General features: G+C 41.1%; 1 protein-coding gene across 1 annotated transcript in view; it reads left to right on the top strand.

The window, feature by feature from the left end:
- The first annotated feature begins 970 nt into the window (after positions 1 to 970).
- MAP2K6 (mitogen-activated protein kinase kinase 6) overlaps positions 971 to 22,606 on the top strand; it is a 97,267-nt gene continuing 75,631 nt past the window's right edge. Inside the window, exon 1 of the mRNA XM_006912269.2 lies at positions 971 to 1,280. Within this exon, the coding sequence (XP_006912331.1) occupies positions 1,265 to 1,280 (16 nt within the window). The 5' untranslated portion in view covers positions 971 to 1,264. The remainder of the gene's footprint in view (positions 1,281 to 22,606) is intronic.

Here is a 22,606-nt window from a genome sequence, read left to right as displayed (position 1 = left end):
GTGAAGCAGAAGTCTGACCTCATTTCAACCTCCGCTCCCACACTCCTCCCCATTTCTTGCATGGAATTATTCTATGCATCTCTGGTTTCCTTGTGAAGGGGGAGACTCTGTCCTGCACCACGTTGCTACCTATCCCCTAACCAATGGATGACAAATGGATGACCCTAAGCCCCTAGAAAGACGCGCCTGGCATACGTCAGGAGCTCAACAAATGTGTTAATTTTGAAGATATTCGAGATACTTGACTTTGTAAATTTGAGATTACCACCCACTTTCTCCCCTAAGTCGGGGACTTTCCTCCCCGCCAGGTGAGAAAAAAGCATCTAAGTAGTTTAACTTTGATAAAGTTAGCTTTGATATATAAAAAGCAAAGCGGAACTTCCTCTTTAACCTTTCAAGAAATGAGAACTCCCCAAACCCACTCTCCCACTCCGCCCTCACTAGTGAATTTTAGATTCCTTTAAAATCACCGCCCTGGGTCACTTCTTACAAAATAAAACTCTGCATCTTTGCAGTTGCAAAGGTAACCTTACCTCTCTCTAGCCAGCCAAGTCACCAACAAATTCCCCAAGCGAGAAAAAATGTTTTTAAAAATGGAGGTGTGAGCGTTAAAACATCTACAGGCAGGAAGGGTACATACAACAGGTGCTCCTGCAAACTCTAAACGCCCAAACGGACCTTCTGATCGAGCCAAAAGCTTTACAGCCAACACAATATGCTTTAGCTGTTGTTTCAGGGGCTTTTCGATAACAAAAACACTCCCTCCCCCTTGGCTTTGCCGTTTTTCGCCCACCACTTACTACAGAGTGCGTGTCTGACTTATCTGGGCAATCTCTGTCGCACCCAGTGAACTCGCTCAGCGACCCGCGCCAACACGTTTCCTTAAATCAGAGCCCAGTGGACTCTGCTCCGGAACTACATTACCCAGCGGCCCCCGCGCCCTTCGCAGGAAGGACGTCTGCGCACAAGATACTCAGTTCCAAGTTTGGAGCTTTTAGCTGCCAGCCCTGGCCCATCATGTAGCTGCAGCACAGCCTTCCCTAACGTTGCAACTGAGGGAAAAAATCACTTTCCAGTCTGTTTTGCAAGGTGTGCATTTCCATCTTGATTCCCTGAAAGTCCATCTGCTGCATCGATCAAGAGAAACTCCACTTGCATGAAGATTGCACGCCTGCAGCTTGCATCTTTGTTGCAAAACTAGCTACAGAAGAGAAGCAAGGCAAAGTCTTTTGTGCTCCCCTCCCCCATCAAAGGAAAGGGGAAAATGTCTCAGTCGAAAGGTAAGAAGAGCCTGTTTGCATTACTTGCAAAAAATGCAAAGGGTTGTGCATGCATTTATGAATGCATGGATGCAATTTTCGCCTAGCGATTGCATTTTTAAGTTTGAGGTTTTCCACAGCTCAGTTGCATTTCCTGTTTAGTATGTGTCTTTTTTTTGCAGACACAGAGAGTTCCTGTAAGGCAGGGCTTGCAGTTCAGCTGTGCATTGACGTTATTTGCATTCTTCTGCTAGGATTACTGAGCTCTTTCTGCCTTTTGCACAGTCAGGAGAGATAGAGCAGGTTGGTAGCGTCTAAATGTGTAATGCTTTATATAATTGTAAAATTCTTTAGTATGCACACATATTATAAGTAATCTTACGTGCAACAGAAATACAAACTTTTAAAAAGTGTGGATGAAGATGAAAGGTAAAACTTGAGTTAAACTAGTAGGAAATTATTGTAATCTTATATTCCTTTGGGAATGAGCTGTTGCTATGCCAGTATTTAGCTAAATTTCCATTGATAACGCTTTGAACATTAAGCAACTTCTGATATTTAAAGGAAGTAAAGGTGAAGTGTGAATAATAACATATTACAAAAAAAAAAAAGCAGAAAAGTCTTTCTCTTCCGAGATTTTGCACTTTACACTAATTGCTTATTGGCTCACAGTATTGAGAAGCAGCAATGAAGACACTGATGTTTTATAAGTCTTTCCATTTGGGAGATGCGTTGCATGGGGGGGTGGATATTGGGAGAAAAACTATACTTTTAAGCGCTATGCTAACATGGGGAGTTTGTTGTTTTATTAACAACCATAATTAAATATTTTAAATGTGTAATTGCATATATTTAGTCAGCTGGAATAGGTCAAAAGTTTAGGGTGATGCTTTTTATGTTTTTGTCCTTTTTCTTAATTTTTTTTTTTTTTAACACGGTGTGTTTTGCAGGTTTAATGTCATGTTGGGGAGGGGATTAAAAAATAAAATAAAATCCCTGACATGGCGTCAGAGAGCAGGGGTGCTGTCAGGTGCTCCAGGACCCTAAGTTACTTGTTTCAGAACAAATCCTTTACCAGAGAAAGCATATGGCATATGAGAATGTATGGACCGAAGAGGTGACTTAAGCACCATGTGAGTTAGGCTCCCTGAGGCAAGTGTGCACTATTATAAGTGTGAGGAGTAAGACCTGGTGAGATGAAAGTGTCTCGTAAGCTTTTGCCACTTTTTTTTAGAGTTGTTGAACCACTTTTTAATTCTACCGGGTGGGAATCAATCATACATCTCAGCCTGAGAAGAAAGTGATACGTATTCTCAAGAGTTCAAAGTAGAGATCTGCTTTTCTTTGCGTATTATGGGAGAGTGGATGTCTAAAAAGCTTAAGAGCGCTGAAGAAGCTAGGGATTAGCAATTGGAGGTATAGAGGTTCGTGAATATGGGGGAAACCTACAGTCTCCTAACTGAGGAGAGAAATAACTCAGAAGGGGCATTTTATGCTTTATATATTAAAGGGGTGGCATCTAGTTATTTTGGTATACGTTCACTCATTCATTTAGTTCAGTTTATGGATAAATATTGCGCTATATATGTGTATGTGTGTATGTATAAGTATGTATACACACGCACACTGCTCAGAGTTTGGGTGCATACAAAAATATTTAAAATGTAGCTTTTTTTTCCTTCAGGGAATTTACCATGTGGTCCGTGAAAGCATGTATTGCTGAAAGAAAGCAAGTCATTATAATACAAGATACTTGCATAGATAGAGAAGAGAAATGGCGAGGTTGGAGTTTACAGATAAAAGAGACCTTCTCTCTGGGAGATAGGAAGATTTCATGAGGGAAGTGGTGTTATAGTGATCTTATCTTTGGACCCTAGGGTCCAAACTAAATCAGGTTCCTGTTTGCATTTTTTAGGCATACTTCGAAGATAGCTCCCTCCTAGTAGAGCAAGTTTTTGAGGTAGGACGCTAAAAGAGATGTTAGCATGGTACCCTTGCATTATGGGTACGCCCATAATAGATCAGGTACTGGTGGTTCTTCAAATCAGTTCCCATTTATCCAAATAGTTTTCTTAATTGGGTCTTGCTTGGAAGGTATATGTGGTGTGGACATAGGTTCCTGTCTAAAGGGGAAAATTATTGATAGAAGTAGGTGATCATTTCAGAAATGGCAAAGGAGCCTTGGCCTGGACTTTAAATGTGGAATTGGCCTCATTTGGCTCCAGTATTCTCAAATGGCCAAGACGTTTTTTTGCAGCACCAAACTTCTTTGTAATACTGTAACCAAATGAAATGGGAGGAAAAGTGAAAGGTGGATACAACCTCATAGCATTGAAGAATTTAACAACATGTTCAATTCAAGGACCTTTACGAACTTTCTAGATCACTATAATTCGGTTTTACAGACCTCTAATTTAAGGCACAGCAGAGGCAAAAGAATTACAGACTCCCTGGGAGCTGGAAGGACTGGGTTACTTCTTTCCAGTCTTACCGACAGAGAGATTCCGAGAAAGAATTTCTTAAAAAGAAATTTTGTTTTCCACTGTTGTAACTTTAGGTGGTATGCTTTTCAGCTTGTTTATATTAGCTGTCTGGGGTTGAGCTGACATTTTTCAAATATTAAAGTGGTAGAATGCCTTTTGAGGAAATCTGAAATGTAAGTTAACAGGAAGGGCACCCAGAAAGTGCAGGAATTCCTGCACTTTACAGGAAGACAGGCTACAGGAAAAATGTGTCATCTACATTACCCTGGAGAGAAAAGCTATTGTTATCAGTCTTAATGATCGGGGGGAAGGGAGGGAGGAAGGGAGAGGAAGGAGGGAGGTCGTCTGGCATCTTCCAGTTCACCTGAAAATATACAAAAAGTTTGACCCTGTCGAAATGTACTCTTTCTCACTTCTCCCTTTATTCACCCTGTAAAAATATTAGTTTATGTTAGTTTAACATAGTAAATATTAGATATTCACCTATAAAAGTAATTTTAAAATAAAACATTCACCTTTCAAAAATATAGTAGTGGATCGGTCATGCCATGAGAAATGCGTGTCAGGAAGGCATAATGCAGAAGCGTGTAGGAGAGTGATAGGCGAGGACCCTACCACGGGGGTCTTTGCTTGAAATGCATTCCACCCGGGGAAATGAAATGTGTCCATTTCTCATTCTGTGCAAATTCCTTTGTTAGGTTGCACCAGACAGACTTGTCATGCTTAGCCCGTAATCTGAGCCAGTGTGTTTTATAACCTCGTACATCTCAGGACACAAAATCAGAATAGGTACCTTGGGTTTCCTGAGCTTGTTTGTGTTGGTGCAGCATTCAGCTGCATGTCCGCTGCAGGGGCTTTTGGGGGGTCTCTTGGTAGTAATTTAATACTGGAGGAAATGGTTGAGATTCTCATCCCTTTGTTTTTTGCAGATTGGTACTATTATAACTACTTTTCAGTATTTTAAAATCTGGAAGATCTATATGGACTATTTTTAAAACTTAGAAGAAAAATAGTATATAAAAATGCTTCATTATAGAAACATTTGAAAACATAGAAAAGGAAAATAGAAAATAAAAATCACTAGTTACTGCAGTGTACATTTAGCATATATTCTTTTGGAGTTTTTAAAGTTCTGTGTATGTATATATATGAATAAATCCCAAATGTGTATATAATTAATGGCTGTTTAGTTACCTTTTGTTTCACTTACTAATATACTGTGAAATATTTGGACATTCATAATATCCAATTCTATTGTATTTCTTTAAATAGAACCTAGTGTTTATTAACTTTTTAAATTAAGGAATAATTAACTTACAAAATTATATTACTTCCAGGGTGTACAGCATGATTCAATATTTGTATGTATTTGGAACTGATCACAAGTCTAGTTAATATTTATCACCATACATAGTTACAGAATTTTTTTCTTGTGATGAGAACTTTTAAGATTACTCTCTCAGCAACTTTCAAATATGCAGTACAGTATTGTTAACAATAATCACCATGCTGTACGGTCCATCCCCTTGACTGGAAGTTTTATAACTGAAAGTTTGTACCTTTTGACCACTTTCACCCATTTTGCTCCCGCCACCTCCCCCCACCCCATGGCGACTACCAATCTGTTCTGTGTATCTGTGAGCTTGCTTTTATCTTTTCAGATTCCACATAGAAGTGAGATCACATGGTGTTTGTCTTTCTCTGACTTCTTTTACTTAGCGTAATACCCTCAAGTTCCATTTCTGTTGTCACAAATGGCAAGATTTCATTCTTTTTAATGGCTGAAGAATAATCCATTATATATATTACATTTGTTTTAATCCATTCATTTGTCGATGGACACTTAGGTTGTTTCCATGTTTTGGCTATCATAAATAATACTGCAGTCGATATGGGGGTGCCGTTAACTTTCAATATGAGAGATATTGTCATGATGGTCATCCCAGTTCATACATTATTATGTATACTACGGCCTTAGACTAAAGTCCATGGATATCCAATTTTCCCCCACTCTCCATTTTCTTCTCTCCCTTTTAAAAATAGGTTTTTAAATTATTATAAAATGACATGCACTCACTGAAAATAAATTCGAACCAAAGAGAAATCCATAATAAGAAAATAATCACTCCAAGTCATACTACCCAGAGCTAATTATTATTAACTTTTTTGGTGACTATCTCTTTGCATTTGTACATACATACATATAAACATACGTATATGTGCTGTTTTATACACTGTAGATGACATTTTGCACCTTTATATTCTAACATGTATCTTGGATATCTTTCCATGTTAGTACACATGTATTCTTTTTAACAATTGCTTATTTTAATTGGTAAGAATGTAGCCATTTAATCAATCTCCCATTGGACTTTCACATAGTTTCAATTTCTTTTTTACATCTATAAATGAAACTTCAAGGAATACTTTGAACACATATCTTTGCACATTTGCCCTATTATCTCTTTAAGATGAATTCCTAGAAGAGGAAGTGCTAGGTCAGAGGGCATGGGATATATTGCCAAATTGCCCTTCAGAGAGCTAACATTGTTATTCCCACCAGTGTTTTCAAATGCCTGTTCTCTCCTTTTAAGCATCATGGTAAAAGGTGCCAAATAAATTGCTCTCCAGAAAGGTGATCCCTATTTTACCTCCATCCTGGGTAAAGTAATTTGAAAAAAATTTCTGCCAATTTAATAAAAGGAATTAATGCTTTATTCTCGTTTGCATTTTTTAGTGATAAGTCGTGTTTTTTCCCGTTTTTAAACATTTGCGTTTCATGTATTTGAATTTTCTCATAAAATGTATCTTTAAAATTTTAACTTGGGATCAAATTATTTTCAGAGTTAGGCCAGAACATTCCAAAATTGCAAAGCTTAAGTAATCATGGGTTGAAAGTTAGGTTTCATGCATCTAAACAATTTAATTCTATGGTGAATTCTAATTTTAATTTTAACCAAAATGTGTTAAGTAAACATCACATATTTTAGAAACTTATTTTGTTACATTGTCTATAGCTCTCCAGACTCATGAAAAAAAAAAAAAATAATAAGAAAAATGTAATGATCTGATTAAAATTCCAGTTTGGAAAATAACTTATTTCTGGACATTACTGCATTTTCTCTTTCTCTATCTTCAGTTATCTCTACAGGCAAAAGTAGTTTTTCTCTATTTAGTTTCATAAATAATTATTACATAGCACATGGTTGTGTTATGTGCATCATTGCAGAATAATTCTTTTTTTTTCCAGCTTCACGTGCAATGTCTAATCATAAAAGTGGTTTACTGTATTTTATTAGACTTTTTAGAAGAATTAAGGCCAAGATCCACTTAGATGACCTCACAAGTTAAATAAGTCAGTCTCACGCTTACCATACTCTTAACATAGCCTTCCTTAGTAAATGTGCTTATAAATGCATCCTGGTATAACTGATAGAATTTAGAGCTATGAAAGGAGTTTAATAGTCCAGTCATCTCTTTTAACAAATGAGCAAACTGATGCCTTGGAGATGTTTTGCCTGAACACAGAGCCAGAAGTAGAACTTATGTTTCTTGATTCTCTGCCCCCAAATTCTTTTCACTAAACCTCACACAAACACTAGTAGTTCATATTTACAAAACATTTTTTTCCTCATGATCTTTAGTATATTTCACATTTTTTGTTTTGTTTGTTTTTGTGGGCAGCACACTGGCAAGGGGGACCGACGGGACAATCAGTAGGGGTTCTTTTTCTGTGCCCAAGAAATGGCGATATGTTAATCATGGTGGTGGGTTTTTTTTTTTACCAGTTCTCTGCCAAAGGATATTTTGCAAATGCTCTCATGGTAATTCTCATTGCCTACACTATACAGCTGCAAGTTTTAACCACTGTAATTGTTGTTTGCCTTTTTTGGACAATCTCTCAAAGCCCCTGCGGGGTAGCTAACATTTCTTCTCATACATCTTTGCAACTATCTCCACCTCTTTTCGCACTGTGTTTATAGGCTCAATAAAGGTCTGACAATGAAAGTATTTTTCATCAGTAGGAATCTCTATCATTTTTTCCCCCTACAGTTCATAAGACGTTCGGGGTAACTGAATTATAATGTAATTTTCTTCCTGTGCTTCCTTGCTCACGTTAACATTCCCATTATATCTTTGCTCGATTATTTGGAAGTTGCATGGGTAGCATAAGAAGCAACTTAAGATGGCTAGAGAAGTATCATTTCTCCTACCAATGCCCTCTAAAACAGATTGAAAGGTTGCATGATCCTGGGCTAAATAACTTTCCCTTTAAAAAATATGCAGATGAGTTGTCCAAAGAATCTAATGGGATGAGATTGGAGTGAATTCTTCCATCCCGTGCTGGTCTGAGGAGTGGGTTTGTAAGTTACCTCTGAACGTGAGCCTCTGAAGGGTTGTCAGAGATAATCGGAAAGTTTTTAACAGCTGGCTGCCCTGTGACAAAACAGGGAACTTTGCATGGATAACCCCCAAGTGAAACAATGCTCCACTTCCTCCTCGACCACTGCCCCTGCCACTGCTACCCCCCCTTCCACCCCGGCGATGTTTCCCACTCTGTTGCTTCAGATGGTCTTCCTTCCCTGAGCTGGTCCATGCCGTTTGGTATGCTGTCCATAAAACCTGTTCTTTCTACAGTGAGAGGATGTTCAGGTTATAACCTACACGCCGGAAATCTATCATAAATCATGAAATTTGGCCTACTCGGTTTTGAGTGGAAGTGTTCAATAGGCACTGGCTGGAACCTTTGTCGTCTGTTTCATTTTCTACTCTGTACATCCCTCCTTAAATCGAATTGGGATCAACCTATTTATTATTATTTTGTTTTATAGATCATTAGCTCCAGATTTCGATGCTGATCACGACCCCTACCCCCACACCCAATGCTGTCGTCACTTATTTCATGTCAGCCACTCTTCATGCATTGTGCTTTTCAACTTTACATAAATCCTATGGTAACAGATACTGTTATCATTCATTTTCAAATGAAGAAACTGAGGCTGAAATCAGTTAACCCGCTGGCCCATGGCTGGGTAGCCAGCCAGTAAGCGGCAGAGGCAGAATGCAAAGCCAGGCCTGTTTGACCACAGGCCCCATCCTCATAACCATGGGTCAGCAGATTGCAGCCTGAGGGCTAAATCCAGCCCTACCTGTTCTAAAGTTCAGCCTGTGGGCTAAAATAGTTTGCACATTTTTTAATTGGGAAAGAAATCAAAAGAATAACATTTCATGACACATGAAAACTATATAAAATTCAAAGTCAGAGTCAACAAATAAAGTTTTATTAGAACACAGCTATGTTGATTCATTTATATGTTACTCATGGCTGCTCTTCCCCCTGCTGTGGTAGAGTTTAATAGTTGTGATGGAAACCGTCTGTCCCACAAAGCCAAAATATTCATTGTCTGGACCTTTTCAAGAAAAGCTTGATAACCTTGCCCTTTATGACTTGACTCAATCATGGCCTGGAGTCTTTTCATGATGGGGCCCCGTATTAACATTCCTCTTCTGCTTTAATTGGAAGTTGTTAACCTGGATAACTACTCACTCGCTCCTCAGCCAGCGACCTCTGGGGCCCACCCACAGGAAACGTCCGAGTGGCGTTTCTCCTGGTTATGAGATTCGTAGGCCATTGCTCATATCCGCCGAACTAAGCTACCAGTCTCCTTTAGCCCATCCTGGGGGCCTTTCCCCACAGCCGCACTCTTCCTGTTTGATTTATAGTTCTTTACTCCCCCCGCCCTCCCAACCTTCCCCTTGAGAAGCTGCTGATTCGTTCTTCTCTTTGTCCCTTCATTCTCCCCTTCTTGATTCTATATTTTGTTTAAAAAGCAAATAAACTAAAAACAACTCTCAAGCCACTACTGATGCCTGGCTTTGCTGATTCTTAGCCTGACCCAGCTCAGAGGTTCCATCCTTTCTTTCGCGTGGCGTAAGGTTGAGAAGACAGCCTCCGTGGTACCCAGACGTTTCTTGTTTTCATCTCCCACCGAGGTTAGAGCCATTTTCCCACATTGCCCCGCCCAAACCCTGGGGTAGACAGTACTTTTTGGAGGGTAGGAGTATCCTTTTGCTTACAGAGTCACTTAATTTGTGGATATTGTGCATATTTAGGAGGGAAGGTCAGGGTAAAGTTTCTGAAAATGAAGGAAGGAAAGGGTGAGAGTGGAAGCCACCTGAAGATAGTAGCTTTTGTAGGATGAGCCTAGATCTGTTCGCTGTATCTGGAATGAGGTAAATTTAAGTCACATACGAGGAGTTGCTAATTCCTGCCACCCCAGATGGGAACGCCATTGCAGATTCTTTTTACATTCCAGATACTGTGCTTAGTGAGTGATCTCATTCTCTTCGCTAGGGCCTGGTGAGGTGATGCCACATTTTGTATATGAGCAAACCGAGGCCAGAGAGGTTAAGGAACTTGCCTGAGATGTCAGGCCTGCTAGTGGCAGAGCAGAGGCTTTTATCAAGGTCTGTCTGACCCCATAACCTGAGCTCCTGATTTCTTCACTAGAGTTTTCACTCCACAACTCATTTATGAACCTGTTACCTAAAAGATATGGTTGGGGACAGAACATATGAATGGATCCTGTGGGAATTCGGGCATACCAGGGCCAGTAGTGGGAATTAGGAGGGGCTGACCCGTGTCTGCTTATATGTAGGCTCCTTTTGCCATGTTCTTTTAAGTGTGTCTTGATCATGGAATACTGATTTTGACTCATTCTGACTGCTAAGGTTGAATTCCAAGTACAAACTGAAGGAACGCTGGTTATAATCGGATTACTGCTAGACACTGGTCTGTACAGACCAGAAGTTCACGTTAAATATCAGCAATAAATATTGATTCTATTAGCTGTCTTATAGATTGTAAGAAGGGAGCCCCAAACTTTGCGTGTTTCTCTACGTAGCTAGGTTAGATTGTTTTAAAACAGTTAACAAGAGCATGGCCTGTTTGGCACCGCACCTGCCTAGAGGAATACTAGAGCCCCCTTTTGGCTTGGTGATTTCTTTTCTTCCGGGTTATTTCTATGTAAATGTAACAAACACAGTTTCCTCGAAATTGTGAATGAGCCTGTGTCTCCACCGTTTTCCTCTTGTAACAGGACAGTGCAGAAGGAACTAGAATTACCTCTTTTTGTGGTAGAAGAATTTTGGGAATGAATTTTCTCTTAAACTGATGGATTCTCTCTCGACTTTCTCACCAGCCAAAGCAGCACAGTGATACGTATGCTTGAGTCGTTTCTCATGATCCTGTGCTGAAGCTTCTTGAAGAGATAGATGGTCTTGATGTTAAGCGAGAGGTTATTTATTCCCTTTCTCTATTCTCCTTCCTCCAATCCCACCTGGGAAGGGTAAATTAGAGGTAAGACTAAGGCTAGAATCTGAAGAACCGGTGGGAACAGAATGATAAAGAGCACGGGAGTCATTTTACAGCGACTATGCAGAGACAGCCTTTCGGTAATATTTGAAAATGTTATAAGCGTATTCTCTCCACCCAAACTCCTTTGCCATTTGAAAAAAATAATCCTAAAGACTCTGAACACATCTAAAGAGAGAATTTGGATAAGGGGTTTGTTCAGATCGATTCAACAGGTCAATTTCTGATCTGTCATTATGACATTTATTTAAGACATTGTGGTAGTTGGAACTAGACAAATGCATTCCACTCCACTTTTCCACTTACTAGATATGAGCCTTGAAAAATCTACTTCACCTCTCGCTTCAGTTTCCTCACCCGGATCGTTATGAAAATTAAGGAAGGTCATATAAGTACTAGCTCTGCCCCGTGCTTGGCATTCATTTATTCGATAATTATTTATTGAGTGCACATCTGTGTCTGAGGCATTGTGCTCTGTAGTAAGCTCAACATGAACATAGATTTGCTTCATTCTTCTTTCCCTCCAGCCCTTAAGAAGTGTATAGTCTAGTAAGAGGTAAGAAAAGCACAGAAATGTCTGGAATACAAGCTAGAATCCTAGATATGCTCGGAAAAGAGGTACTATGAGTTGGGAGGTCCTATGGATGAGAGAGAGATCAGGAAAGGTTTTACGATGACTGTAGAAGTATCAACGTGGTTTCCAGAGTTGATGAAGAAATTGTGTCCTAGATCCCAAATAGGTATGAGAAGGGGTCTTGATTTCAAGTATCCAGGAGCACTAATAGAATGTAAATATAGGCAGAACAATTTCTTAGAAGTTAGAAGAATAAGAGAGAAGATGCCCTAGCAAAATACTGGACCTTAAAAGACCTTATTTGTGTTTTCTAAGAATTTCCTTTTTCTTACCAAGCTATCTACTGTAGTTATTGCTTATAATCACAATAGGTTAATAAATGGAGTATATCATATCTTGTACTTTTAGGTGTTTTTGGATTGTGGAAACTCCAGGAAATCTAGAGGTTAATAGTTAAACAAGTATATCATCATATCGACTGGGTTTATAGGCACACTGTAATTATATAAGCAAGCTGTTGGTTCAATAATCAGCATCTAGCTAAGTCAGGGAATATTTTCCAGAGCATGGCCACAGCTGTAATTTTCATTTTTCAAAAACCTGCCAACCTGCCTTTTCCATTTCTTTGTGCTTTTCCCTTTTCTAGAATCATCTGAAGTCAGTGAAGGAGGAAGAAAACTGTTCAATGTACTTCTGAATTCTCGTTTTACTCACCTTTAGAGCAGGGCTCCCGATGGGCATTCTTTGTTGTACCAAACTCGCCTTCTCAGGCACGATATTGGATACGGGCAAGGGAGTTCATAAATTTTGGGGAGTGTATTTTTAATTTCAGAAAAATTCCATTTAAAATACAAATCTGTTTAATATAATCGATAGGTTGAATGAATTTTTCTTACATTAGCTTGGTTTCAAAGACACAGTGACGTAAGCCCTAGAGCTTACAATAGGTTGTTTCTCAGGGTAACTTTTACTCAGTCGCCTTCCTCAGCGACTCTGTGCAACGCAGGGTCAGTGAGGTAAGTGAAGTGGTGAGCCGAGTCACCCAGGCAGAGTCTGGCAAGCCCCAGGCAGTTTTTGCCTCACCTGGCCGTGCAGCTGAAGAGGACCTATGACCCAGGCAGGTAGATAGGACCCGCCAGCAATGTCGTCGCATTCAGTTGGCTTGCTGAGTCTTCTTGCTTGCTTGGGACTTTGTTCTTGAATGAGCTTCTGGTATCATAGGTAAAGTAGTGGTGAAAAAAAATGCAGATTTAGTTCTGCTTTAAAAATGAAATTGAGAAGTTTTGATACATTCGGCTTAGAATGCCTTTTTCAAAGTTGCATTTTTTTTTTTTTTTCTGATGTGATCTAAGAACAAGGGAGTCAGCGTTAGCCAGGTAGGGAGGGTGCAGAGGGGATGGGTAGTGGGCAGAGGGCCGTATATTTCTTGGTTGAATAACAGACCTTATTGACAAAATTAAACGATCTGTGCCTAACACTGTGTTAGGTGAGTACAAAGATGAAGAGAAGCTCACGGTTTAGCAGGATGTGTATCTGTTTGCTAGCGATGCCTTAACAAACTACCACAAATTGAGTGTCTCCCACAACAGAAATGGAGTGTCTCACGGTTCTGGAAGCCGGAAGTCTGAGATCAACACGGCCACAGGGTTGGTTCCTTCTGAAGGCTGCAGGGGAAAATCTGTCCCACGCTTTTGATGCTTTGCTGACAATCTTGGGCATCCCATCCCTTGCAGACTCGTGGCCCAGGTCTCTGGCTTCGCGTCCGCATGGTGCTCTCCCTGTGTGTGTTCCCGTGTCAAATTCCCCCTTTTCACGAGGACACCAGCCCTACTGCATGAGGGCTGACCCTCATCCAGCGTGATCGCTTCGTAACTTAATGACATCTGCAATGGCCCTGTTTCCAAGTAAGGCACATTGTGAGGTGCTGGAGGTTAAGACTCAACACAGGGATGATGGGGGGCGCATTCGACCCGTGACACGGGCAGACGAACATGATGCTACTCAGTGATGTGCATGGATGTTTTTGTACAAGATGCAGCTGGGAAAAGGAGGAAGGTGAAGGGCGAAGGACGTTCACTCAGTACGATGAACTTTCAGTGCGGTAAATAAGCAGGTCAAAGAGAGACTGCCATCAGGTCCTTGAGCAGCCTACCTGCTTTCTCCTACTTTTCTACAGTTGACGACAGATTGGATGCTTCTGAATGGGGTGTGTGTGTGTGTGTGTGTGTGTGTGTGTGTGTGTGTGTGTGTGTGGCGGGCTGGGCTGTTAATTTCGGAAGCCCGCTGGCGCACAAACATGCTGTTGCTGTATCGATTCCCCAAACTGATTAGTGTTTAGTGGTAACGAGACAGGAAAACAGCCTTGGCTGTGTCACAGCAGCTTTCGTGTACACAGAGGAGGTGCTTGGAGTTGGAGGGGAAGGGGCACGCTCCCCTCTGTAACAAACGGTTCTAATCCTAATGAAACAAAGCTAAAGAAGGAACGGGAGTAAGAATCAAGGGTCTGTAGCCCTGCAAAGCTTGTGTGTGGAAAAGACCTGTAAGCCTTAAAAAACAAAAAACAAAAACAAAAAAAACCAAAAAAAACTTCTCGAGCATTACCAAGCTCTCGCGATATCGATTGTTAATGAAAGGTCTTTTCAACTATGTGTATACTTAATGCAGTTAATAGGCAGTTTTATTTTCTTAATGTGGTCCGGGTATGTTTAGCATAAAATTGTGTATAAAAATACCAGGATGAGCTTCAGTAAGGGGGGACAGTGAGGGATAAAATTGTCAGGACATGTTGTGTAAAGTGGTCAGGGGTAAGGTCGGTAGGAAGGAACATTTCCAGCTTAGAACAGATATCCATTGCCTGTCACATTGTTCTGCCGGGGTGTTGCCGGCGGCATGTTTCAAGTGCAGGGGCCAAACGGGCAACCCAGAAAAAGCCGCAGGAAGGTAAGGCATCTTTTAGGGCTCAGTCAGTGGATCATCCTGGGAGTGGTGATCCAAACAGCAGAGCAGGTAGGCAGCAGAAGTGAGGCAGAGAGCCAGGAATTGGCTGAGTCAACATGGAAGGGGAAGAGAGAAATTAAAAGCAGGGAGGTCAGTTGGAAAGCAGGGATCCAAGAGTGAAAGGATCCGGGATATACCAGGGTGCAGGATCCAGGCATGAATATACTTTTTATTCCATACGAGCCCTGCATGGGAGAAGTGAGTACCCCCCTCACCTGCTTCTTGCAGCTTCAGAAGCAGCCTTTGTTCCTCTGGCTATTGTGTGATGATGCATAAGAGGAGACCTGGGTGTAGAAGGATACTCAGAAAAAGAGCAACAGAAACTCGCTCGGAGCTTGTTTAAAACAAGCCCAGACGCATCTCCACACTGAGTACCTGCACACAGCCCTCTAAGTGGGACCAGCAGAGTCAGAGGAAAACAGGAAAGAGAGAACCAGCTGGAGTGTCAGGCCATTTGGCTTAAGGCTGATTGAAACCAGCTACTGGTTTTTCTCTCTCAGGTTAGGAGATTAAGCAGAGTCTAAGGGGCAGAAGCGGCCCTGCGTCCTGCCAGCTCCAGGCAGTGCCGGAGGAGAGCTGCTGGCGCCTTTCTTTCTTGAAAGGGTATCAGGGGACATAGACGGTCTTCGCGAAAGCAACTAGGCGGTATCAGGAACCTACCTGTACCCTCTCCATTCCCTTCCATCCAGCGTCTATGAGAATCTATCCTGTAATAAGCCAGTGATTTTTTTGAGTGCCTACTATGTGCAAGGCTTTCTGATCAGCACTTCATTCATTAGCTCTACTCTTCATAAAAACCCGAGGGGTAGGAAAAATCACCCCCATTTTATAAAGGAGGAAATTGGAACTCAGGTTAATGACTTGCCTGAGATCATACAGGTGGTGATTGCAGAACTGGGGTTTGAACCTAGTTCTTTTCAATTCCAAAGTTCATGTTTTTTCCACTATGTAACTGGCACGTCAAAATAGTGAAAAATAGAAACACCCTATTGCATAATAATAAGGATATCGCGTAAGTTACAGATACCTACCTGATGCAATAAGTTATGAGGAGAGGGGGGTAACATTACTGGAAAGATGCCCGTGGCCCAGGGGGAATAGGTAAAAATATACCTCTCTATATATATTACATATGTATATGTAACAGATACGTATATATATGTGTATGTGTTTGTGCATTTGTGTGTGTTTTATCTCAAGTCAAAGAGTATTAGGGAGAATTTCACTGAATTCCGTTGCGGGAGGTACTGCTGAGCCTGCATTTCCCGACTCCCTCTTTCTCACGCTCTCCCTTTCCTGGGGCCCTCATTCTGCTTTTCTGAGTCTTTTTCTGCTTTCCCTGGCAGATCAGGCTTTTGCTCACTCATCAGTATAATATGCTCATGGTTTAAAAGAGCTACTACCAGCCCTGCATCTATACGACTTTGTAATTTTCGTACCCACCATTCTTTGATTAGTTACATTCTCTGCTCTCAGATCAAATTCTCTCTCAGAAGAAAAAAAAAATTTTTTTTTTCTGATCATGAGTGGCTGCTGGGTTCGCTGGACCCAAGTCAGGTGTTTATCTCCATATACACAAGAGTTGAGCCCATGGCCCACTGGCCACTTAGAGGTACTGTAGAAACAAGGCTGTATAAGTGAGACAGATAAATGGGTTGGCATAAGAAAGCCAGAGGGAAGGAGATACATGAAAAAATGAAAACAGTAAATCTGGCTACTTAAATGTGAATGAAGCTTTGACAGCATTGTAACTTGTGGTGTTATTTGATTTTTATATTTGTGTACTATTAATCATAAAGAACTTGGCTATTAAGGAAGGTGATGCATCTCTTTAGATTCTCTCTGTGAGCGGAAGAGGCCCAGACCGTATCCACTATCATTTGTTCTGTTGCTGGTTGCCTTTGTAAGGAGGTCGTTTGGGCAGTGAAAAGAGCATTATATCATTTGGTGAACAGTCAGTGCCGTTGTACCAAAAGAACAACACAGAAAAGGTGCTCTCTGATGGCCGAGTGACAAATACAAGGTTAGTGTTTTGATGATGTGACAGTTGCCGAGGTTATGTGCTCTAGAGTCTGGGCAAGAGAGAGCTGGCAAGGTGTAAAGAGTTTAGAACCATGAAATGTTACAGCTAACAGGGACCTTGAAAATGATCCAAGCTGAACATCTTATTTTATAGATGAAGCAGTTATGATCAGGAGAGATTAAGTAACGAAAGGCCAACGTGATGGGGAGCTAGGTCTGGAAGGCAGATCCCCTGACACATCTGGGCTGTTAGCATCCCAGGTATATCTTGATGCTAAGCCAACCTTTGACTCTCTAGATAACCCTTGTATTCTTCCTATAAAGACAGAAACTTAAACCCCTTATTTTAAAGAAAAAATAAATGAGGGTACCAGGCATGGTGGAAATCAAGACCTCTGTTTACTCCACGGTCATCAGATGATTGAATGGGTCTGTTCAGTCGTGCATGGAGCCATTCATCCATTTAGTCATGCCCCGGACATTGATTAGATACTTCTCAGCGTGATTCACAGCGAGGTACCAGGGACTGTGCAGAGAAATGATGTCTGCTTGCAAGAAGCTCCCATCTGATGGCAGAAACGTGTGTATCAACATTTATGATTTAGTGGTAGCTCAAAGGAAGAATGAGTAATTGCTTGGATCTTGGAAAATGAATGGGAGAGTTGGAGATCAGGCGTGGGGAGCCAAAGCAAACTTGGCTTTGGTCTGTGGGGCACTGTGAAGTGGTACTTGTGTCCAGGAAGTCCTAAAGCCTATGTGTTTGGAATGTAGGGGTCATCTAGCAGAGCGGAGAGATGAGGTAGGAAAAATAGGCAAAGGCCAAGGTATGGGAGGCCTTGTGGTTCAGAAGGCATTCACAGCCTGACTCAAATACCCAGTGTGAAGTACGACTGAGGGAGGGTTTCTTCCAGCAGCTATATTTAATATAATTTTGTATTTTAGACTCAACTATGCTTCTATGTCCCCTAGCAACAGGTTTTGTTAATATTCTGAGCTCGGTATGAAATGGAGAGCCAAAATGGCATCGAAGAGCTTTCCTTTGGCAAGTCTATGATGAGCTTTCTTTATCATTTAGGGGAGGAAAAAGCTATCAACCCTGATAGCGAAGAGAGCTTGCAGGGGTCGACTAGTATTGAACACAGTTTTCTTTAATTGCCATTTGATGACTCAACTCATAATGACATTTTACTGGCAGTTCACCAACTTACACTTGCCTCGGTTCCCAGGGTATGCCTTGAGGTCTGATTATACGGTTTTCATTCATATGGGCCTGTCTCCCACCCTGCTTTTTTGTGTGTTTTTAGCTAACTCACTCGACATTCCTGCCTGCCCGCATCCAGGGAGCTTGTCTGCTCATCTCAGTTCGCTTCTTCCATGAGGTCATGCGCGTGCTACTCACATTTGAGGGCCTGCTGTTCTGGACGTTTTACAGGACAGAAACCCCAGCCTCTATGTCCGAGAGCCGGAGATTCTACCTGTCAGGACCTTTGGAAGCCGGTGTTGTTCTCGGAAGGAGGAAAATGAATACTCTGTGATTCTGGAGACTTACAGAACTTCAGTGGGCAGGGGCGGCTCCTGGGTGATGAGGAAAAGCAGATCCAGACCTAAGGTGGTCTCTTCCGCATTTCATAAAGCAGCTGCTATTATTTTTCAACTTGCTTTCTTTTTTTTTTTAAACGAACGATTTCCGAAGTATATCTATAGCCTTACATAGTTCTTAGCAACAAATCGGAGAAAAAATCTTAACCAGTTATCCGTATTTTTAATTAGATTCGTGCTCTCATTTACCTCATCTCACCTCCCTGGGCCTCAAGTTTCCTCTTCTCGTAACTGGTCTCTACATTCTGTTGTTTTAAAGAAATGCCTCGTTTGATTGGGAAGATATATTAAGGCTGAAACATGAGGAGGATGCAGAGATATATATGGGGCAAATATAAAATTAAGAAAGGATGAATACTAGCAGATGAGGTATTTCAAACATTTTTGCCTTTCCTCCATTCCAGTTGGCTTGAGAAAATCACCCGTGGTTTTATTGTTTTGGGTAGATGTTTGAAAGAAATTAACTCCTTAAATCATACTTGAATAGTAACCCGAATTTATGTAGAACTGGATTCTTGTTTATCTTCCAAAATGTATTTACCCATTTTCATTCTGCTAAGAATAAAAGGTAAATAATGGAGCTCGAAGAAGAACTTGTTCTTTATATGAATCATAAACGCGAGGCTACATGACCAAGAGAGGTTATGAAGTCTTCGAGAAAAGGACAGTATCAGCTTTATGGGTTGATTTAGATCTGATGGTCCTAAAAGTTAAAAAAAAAAAAAAAGCCTAAAATATATTCCAATCATTTGGAGTTGATTTAAAAATTAGATGTGCTGCCAACAGTGTTAGATTGTTAGACTGCAAACAACACTTTCAAAGAAGTGAACAGCTGTCACACTTCTCTGTCCTCTGTAGAGATTTAGCGTTGGAAAGATAACAGGTTTGCAAATTAACAGATCTCATCTAAATTCCATCCTTTTACCCTGGAGTTTTTGCCATCCCCCTCCAAGAGCACAGTCCTTTGATTTTTTTGATCCAAAGAGCATCTGCTTGCTTTTTCTTATTGTTGGATGTGCTAGTTATCAGGCCGTCTTAAGATGAGAATTAATTAGTGAAGAAATGCGGTCTTTTTTTTTTTTTTTTTAAATAATGACTCTACAGTAAGTATTCTGCATGTATTTTTATAAATGACTGGATGGGGCTTTTGCTGTGGTTCATGATAGGTTGGAAAGAATTTTTAGAAACACTTTTTCATTTTGTTTACTGTTTTATCCTCAGAACCAGGTGTAGTAGGTGCTCAAGAAGTATTGTTTGGATCAATTATTTATTAGCAGTGCTCAGGGTCAGCCTTATGTTGACTTGCAGAGCGCACTAAGGTGGTCTTTGGTGAGTTCAGTCTCCCTTTTCTTAGTCTCTCTTCTCACTTCTCACATGAGAACTACTTATCACACCTGCAGAATTCTCATGCATCTTCTCTCTCTCTATATATATGTATGTTTTTTTATCGTGGTAAAATGCACATAATATAAAACTCACCATTTCAGTCACTTTACAACACGCGTTCTGTGTGTTTTCGTATATCCGCGAGGTTGTGCAACCATCAACACCCTCTAGTTCCAGAACATTTGATCACCACAGATGGAAAGCAGTCACTCCCATTGAGCAGTCCCTCCCCGTTCCCCAGCCCCTGGCAACCACTAATCTACTTTCTGTCCATGGATCTGCCTACTCTAGAGATTTCCTATGAATGGAATCATACAACGTGTGGCCATTGGTATCTGGCTTCTTTCACTTAGCATAATGTTTTCCAGGTTCAGCCACGTTGTAGCGAGTATGAGTGTTTCATTCCTTTTATATGGCTAAATAGCATTCCATTGTATGGGTATGTCACTTTTTTTTTCTTTCTTTATATTTCCTATTAAAATCTAGCATCTGGGGGACTGCTTTACAAGTAGTCAATAAATTATATATAAATGTAGCTAACAGAACATCAAAATTCATCCAGGGGACTTTGCCTCATGAAGTGGCAAACAGTAGTAGGTTTCTAATGGTGAAATCTCAGGGATGGGGAGCCATTGCCCAGAGGTCAGGGGACTTTCTCAGTCTGCTGGATTACATATTTATGAACATCTGACATCTTGGAAAGCCAAGTCTACCAATGGCTATGGGACTGGAAAGGCATTGAAAGGAATATGTGGGGACGAGGCTTAGTTGTTAACTGTTGCTGGCATTTCCCTGGGCCTAGCATTTTGTTTGTTGGTTTGGTTTGATTTTGAACCAGGCCCTCTGCTAAGCTCTCTTACACGCATTATCTCATTTAATCCTCACAAAAATTATACAGAATAGGTATAATTTTTTATCCACATTTTATAAATGAGTCTGTAAATGAGATGTTGGAAGACTAAATACCATAACTGAAGTTTCACGCCTAGTAAATTGTGGGGGGAAAACTCAAAGTCATGTCTATCTTTAGCATGAGCTTTGAACCACAGCACGGCAGGGGCTGGTGAACTGTGGCCCACTGTGTGTTTTCGGACAGCCCGCAAACGAAAATGGTTCATACGTTTTCAAATGGTAGAAAATCAAAAGAAGAGTATTTCATGGCACGTGAATATCATATGGAGTTCAAGTTTCTGTGTAGCCACACTCATTTGTTTGTGTAATATCTCTGCTTTCGTGCTACGATGGCAGAGTTGAGTTTTTTGGGACAGAAACTGTAGGCCACAAACCCGAACATATTTCCTATCTGTCCCTTTAGGGAACACATTTGCTTGTTTCCTCATCTGTAAAATGGAGGCAGGAAAAGAATTCAATTAAATTTTTCTTCAGGCCCCTTTCTGCTTTAATGTTTTGAGAATTGTAGAGAAAGTTGTTTCATCTGCTTTCCTGTGAGGTCTCCGCTTTCTCTGCCTTCCTCACTTTCAAGATGAGTTTGCGTCTTTGAGAAAAACATCAGACCCGACTAAATAAGACACGCCTCCAGCATACACCCATGTCCCGACCTTCCATCTCTCTCTGCATCTGTCCCTTCATGGCTTCATCTATTCTGAGTAATAACAAGGTTACCATTTATTAGATGTCTGTGATAGTCAAACACTCAACGGAATTGTGAAGAAGGCTCTGAGATGATAAATATAAAGTCAGGTTTATTCTGTCTATTTTAGGGATGTGAGAACTGAAGCTTGGGGGCAGGGGTCAAATTACTTCTCTAGGATATGTCAGTCAAGAAGCTGTGGTACCAGAGATCGAACCCCAGTCTTTCTGATCTCAGGGCCATTGCTTCTCCTGAGTGATGTTACCTTTGCTTTCTAAGTACCTAAAGTTATCTCCCCCACCCCACGCTGCACCCCATGCCCCTGTGTGTGCCCTCCTCCACACCCTTCCCTGCCCCACCTCACCCTGTCTTCCGAAGGTCTTTTTTGTATTGAACTTGCACAGGCGGAGGACAACAATCTCTCGGGCCGGCTCTTTTGACCATACCTGCCAACCCTACCCCTGCCCTCACCCCATATGAGGTTCCGCTTCTCTTGGGTGTATTTAGGGCAACAAAGGGCGAATTAAATCTGGTTCTGCCACTTGCAGCTGTGTGACCTTGAATACTTCGCTAAATCTGAGTGTCCGCATCTGCACAATGGGATGAGGATAATAGCAGCTGCAGAGGCTTGATTTGAGAATTAAATGAGATCGCTTAACACATTATACTTAAACATGGCCTGGCACCTAATGGACACTAAGAATTGTAGCTCTCGGTCTACCAACTGTTATTTAAAACAGTATTTTCTATCCTATTGCTCAGTTGCAAGACCCAGAATTACCCTATCTGGTTTTCCAGGGTGTTTTCTTGTCTTTTTTTCACCCAAACTGTCCACATTATATTCAGCTTATTTTTTTTACTCCCTTAAGTGCATCCTCTTCTCTAGTCGGCCTCTTCTCTTTATTTTCCTGTAACTTATCTTACCCGTCTCATACTTGGTGCCTATTCTTAGATCGGCCATTCTTCCCTCCTTCAAATCTTGCGTCTTTGTCAGGCCTCAGCTCAAGTGCCAGACCTATCCTCCTGTGACTTATCCTTCCTGTCTTGATCTCTTCCTTTATGAACTTCCTTTGAACTTGGAGTCGCAGAGCCGTAGACTGTGGCAATGAAAGGCACCATGCTGTTCTTCCCACTTGGCCCGGCGAAGTGTCTTCAGTAAGGTTCTTCAACTTGTTTGTGGCAGTTGCAGACACTGCCTTCTCTATCTCATGTGAATGTTCTCTGAATCAGGTACATTTTCTTGTATTATTCACCGTTCAATGGACAAGAGTCTTAGTGCTTTTTCTATGATAGGCTCTGAATTGGAAAAAATAGTAAGGA

The sequence above is a fragment of the Pteropus alecto genome, unplaced genomic scaffold (genome assembly GCF_000325575.1).
Source record: "Pteropus alecto unplaced genomic scaffold, ASM32557v1 scaffold134, whole genome shotgun sequence".
Taxonomy (NCBI): domain Eukaryota; kingdom Metazoa; phylum Chordata; class Mammalia; order Chiroptera; family Pteropodidae; genus Pteropus; species Pteropus alecto.
Note: the sequence above shows the minus strand (reverse complement) of the source record. Positions and strands in the feature narration are given on the sequence as shown.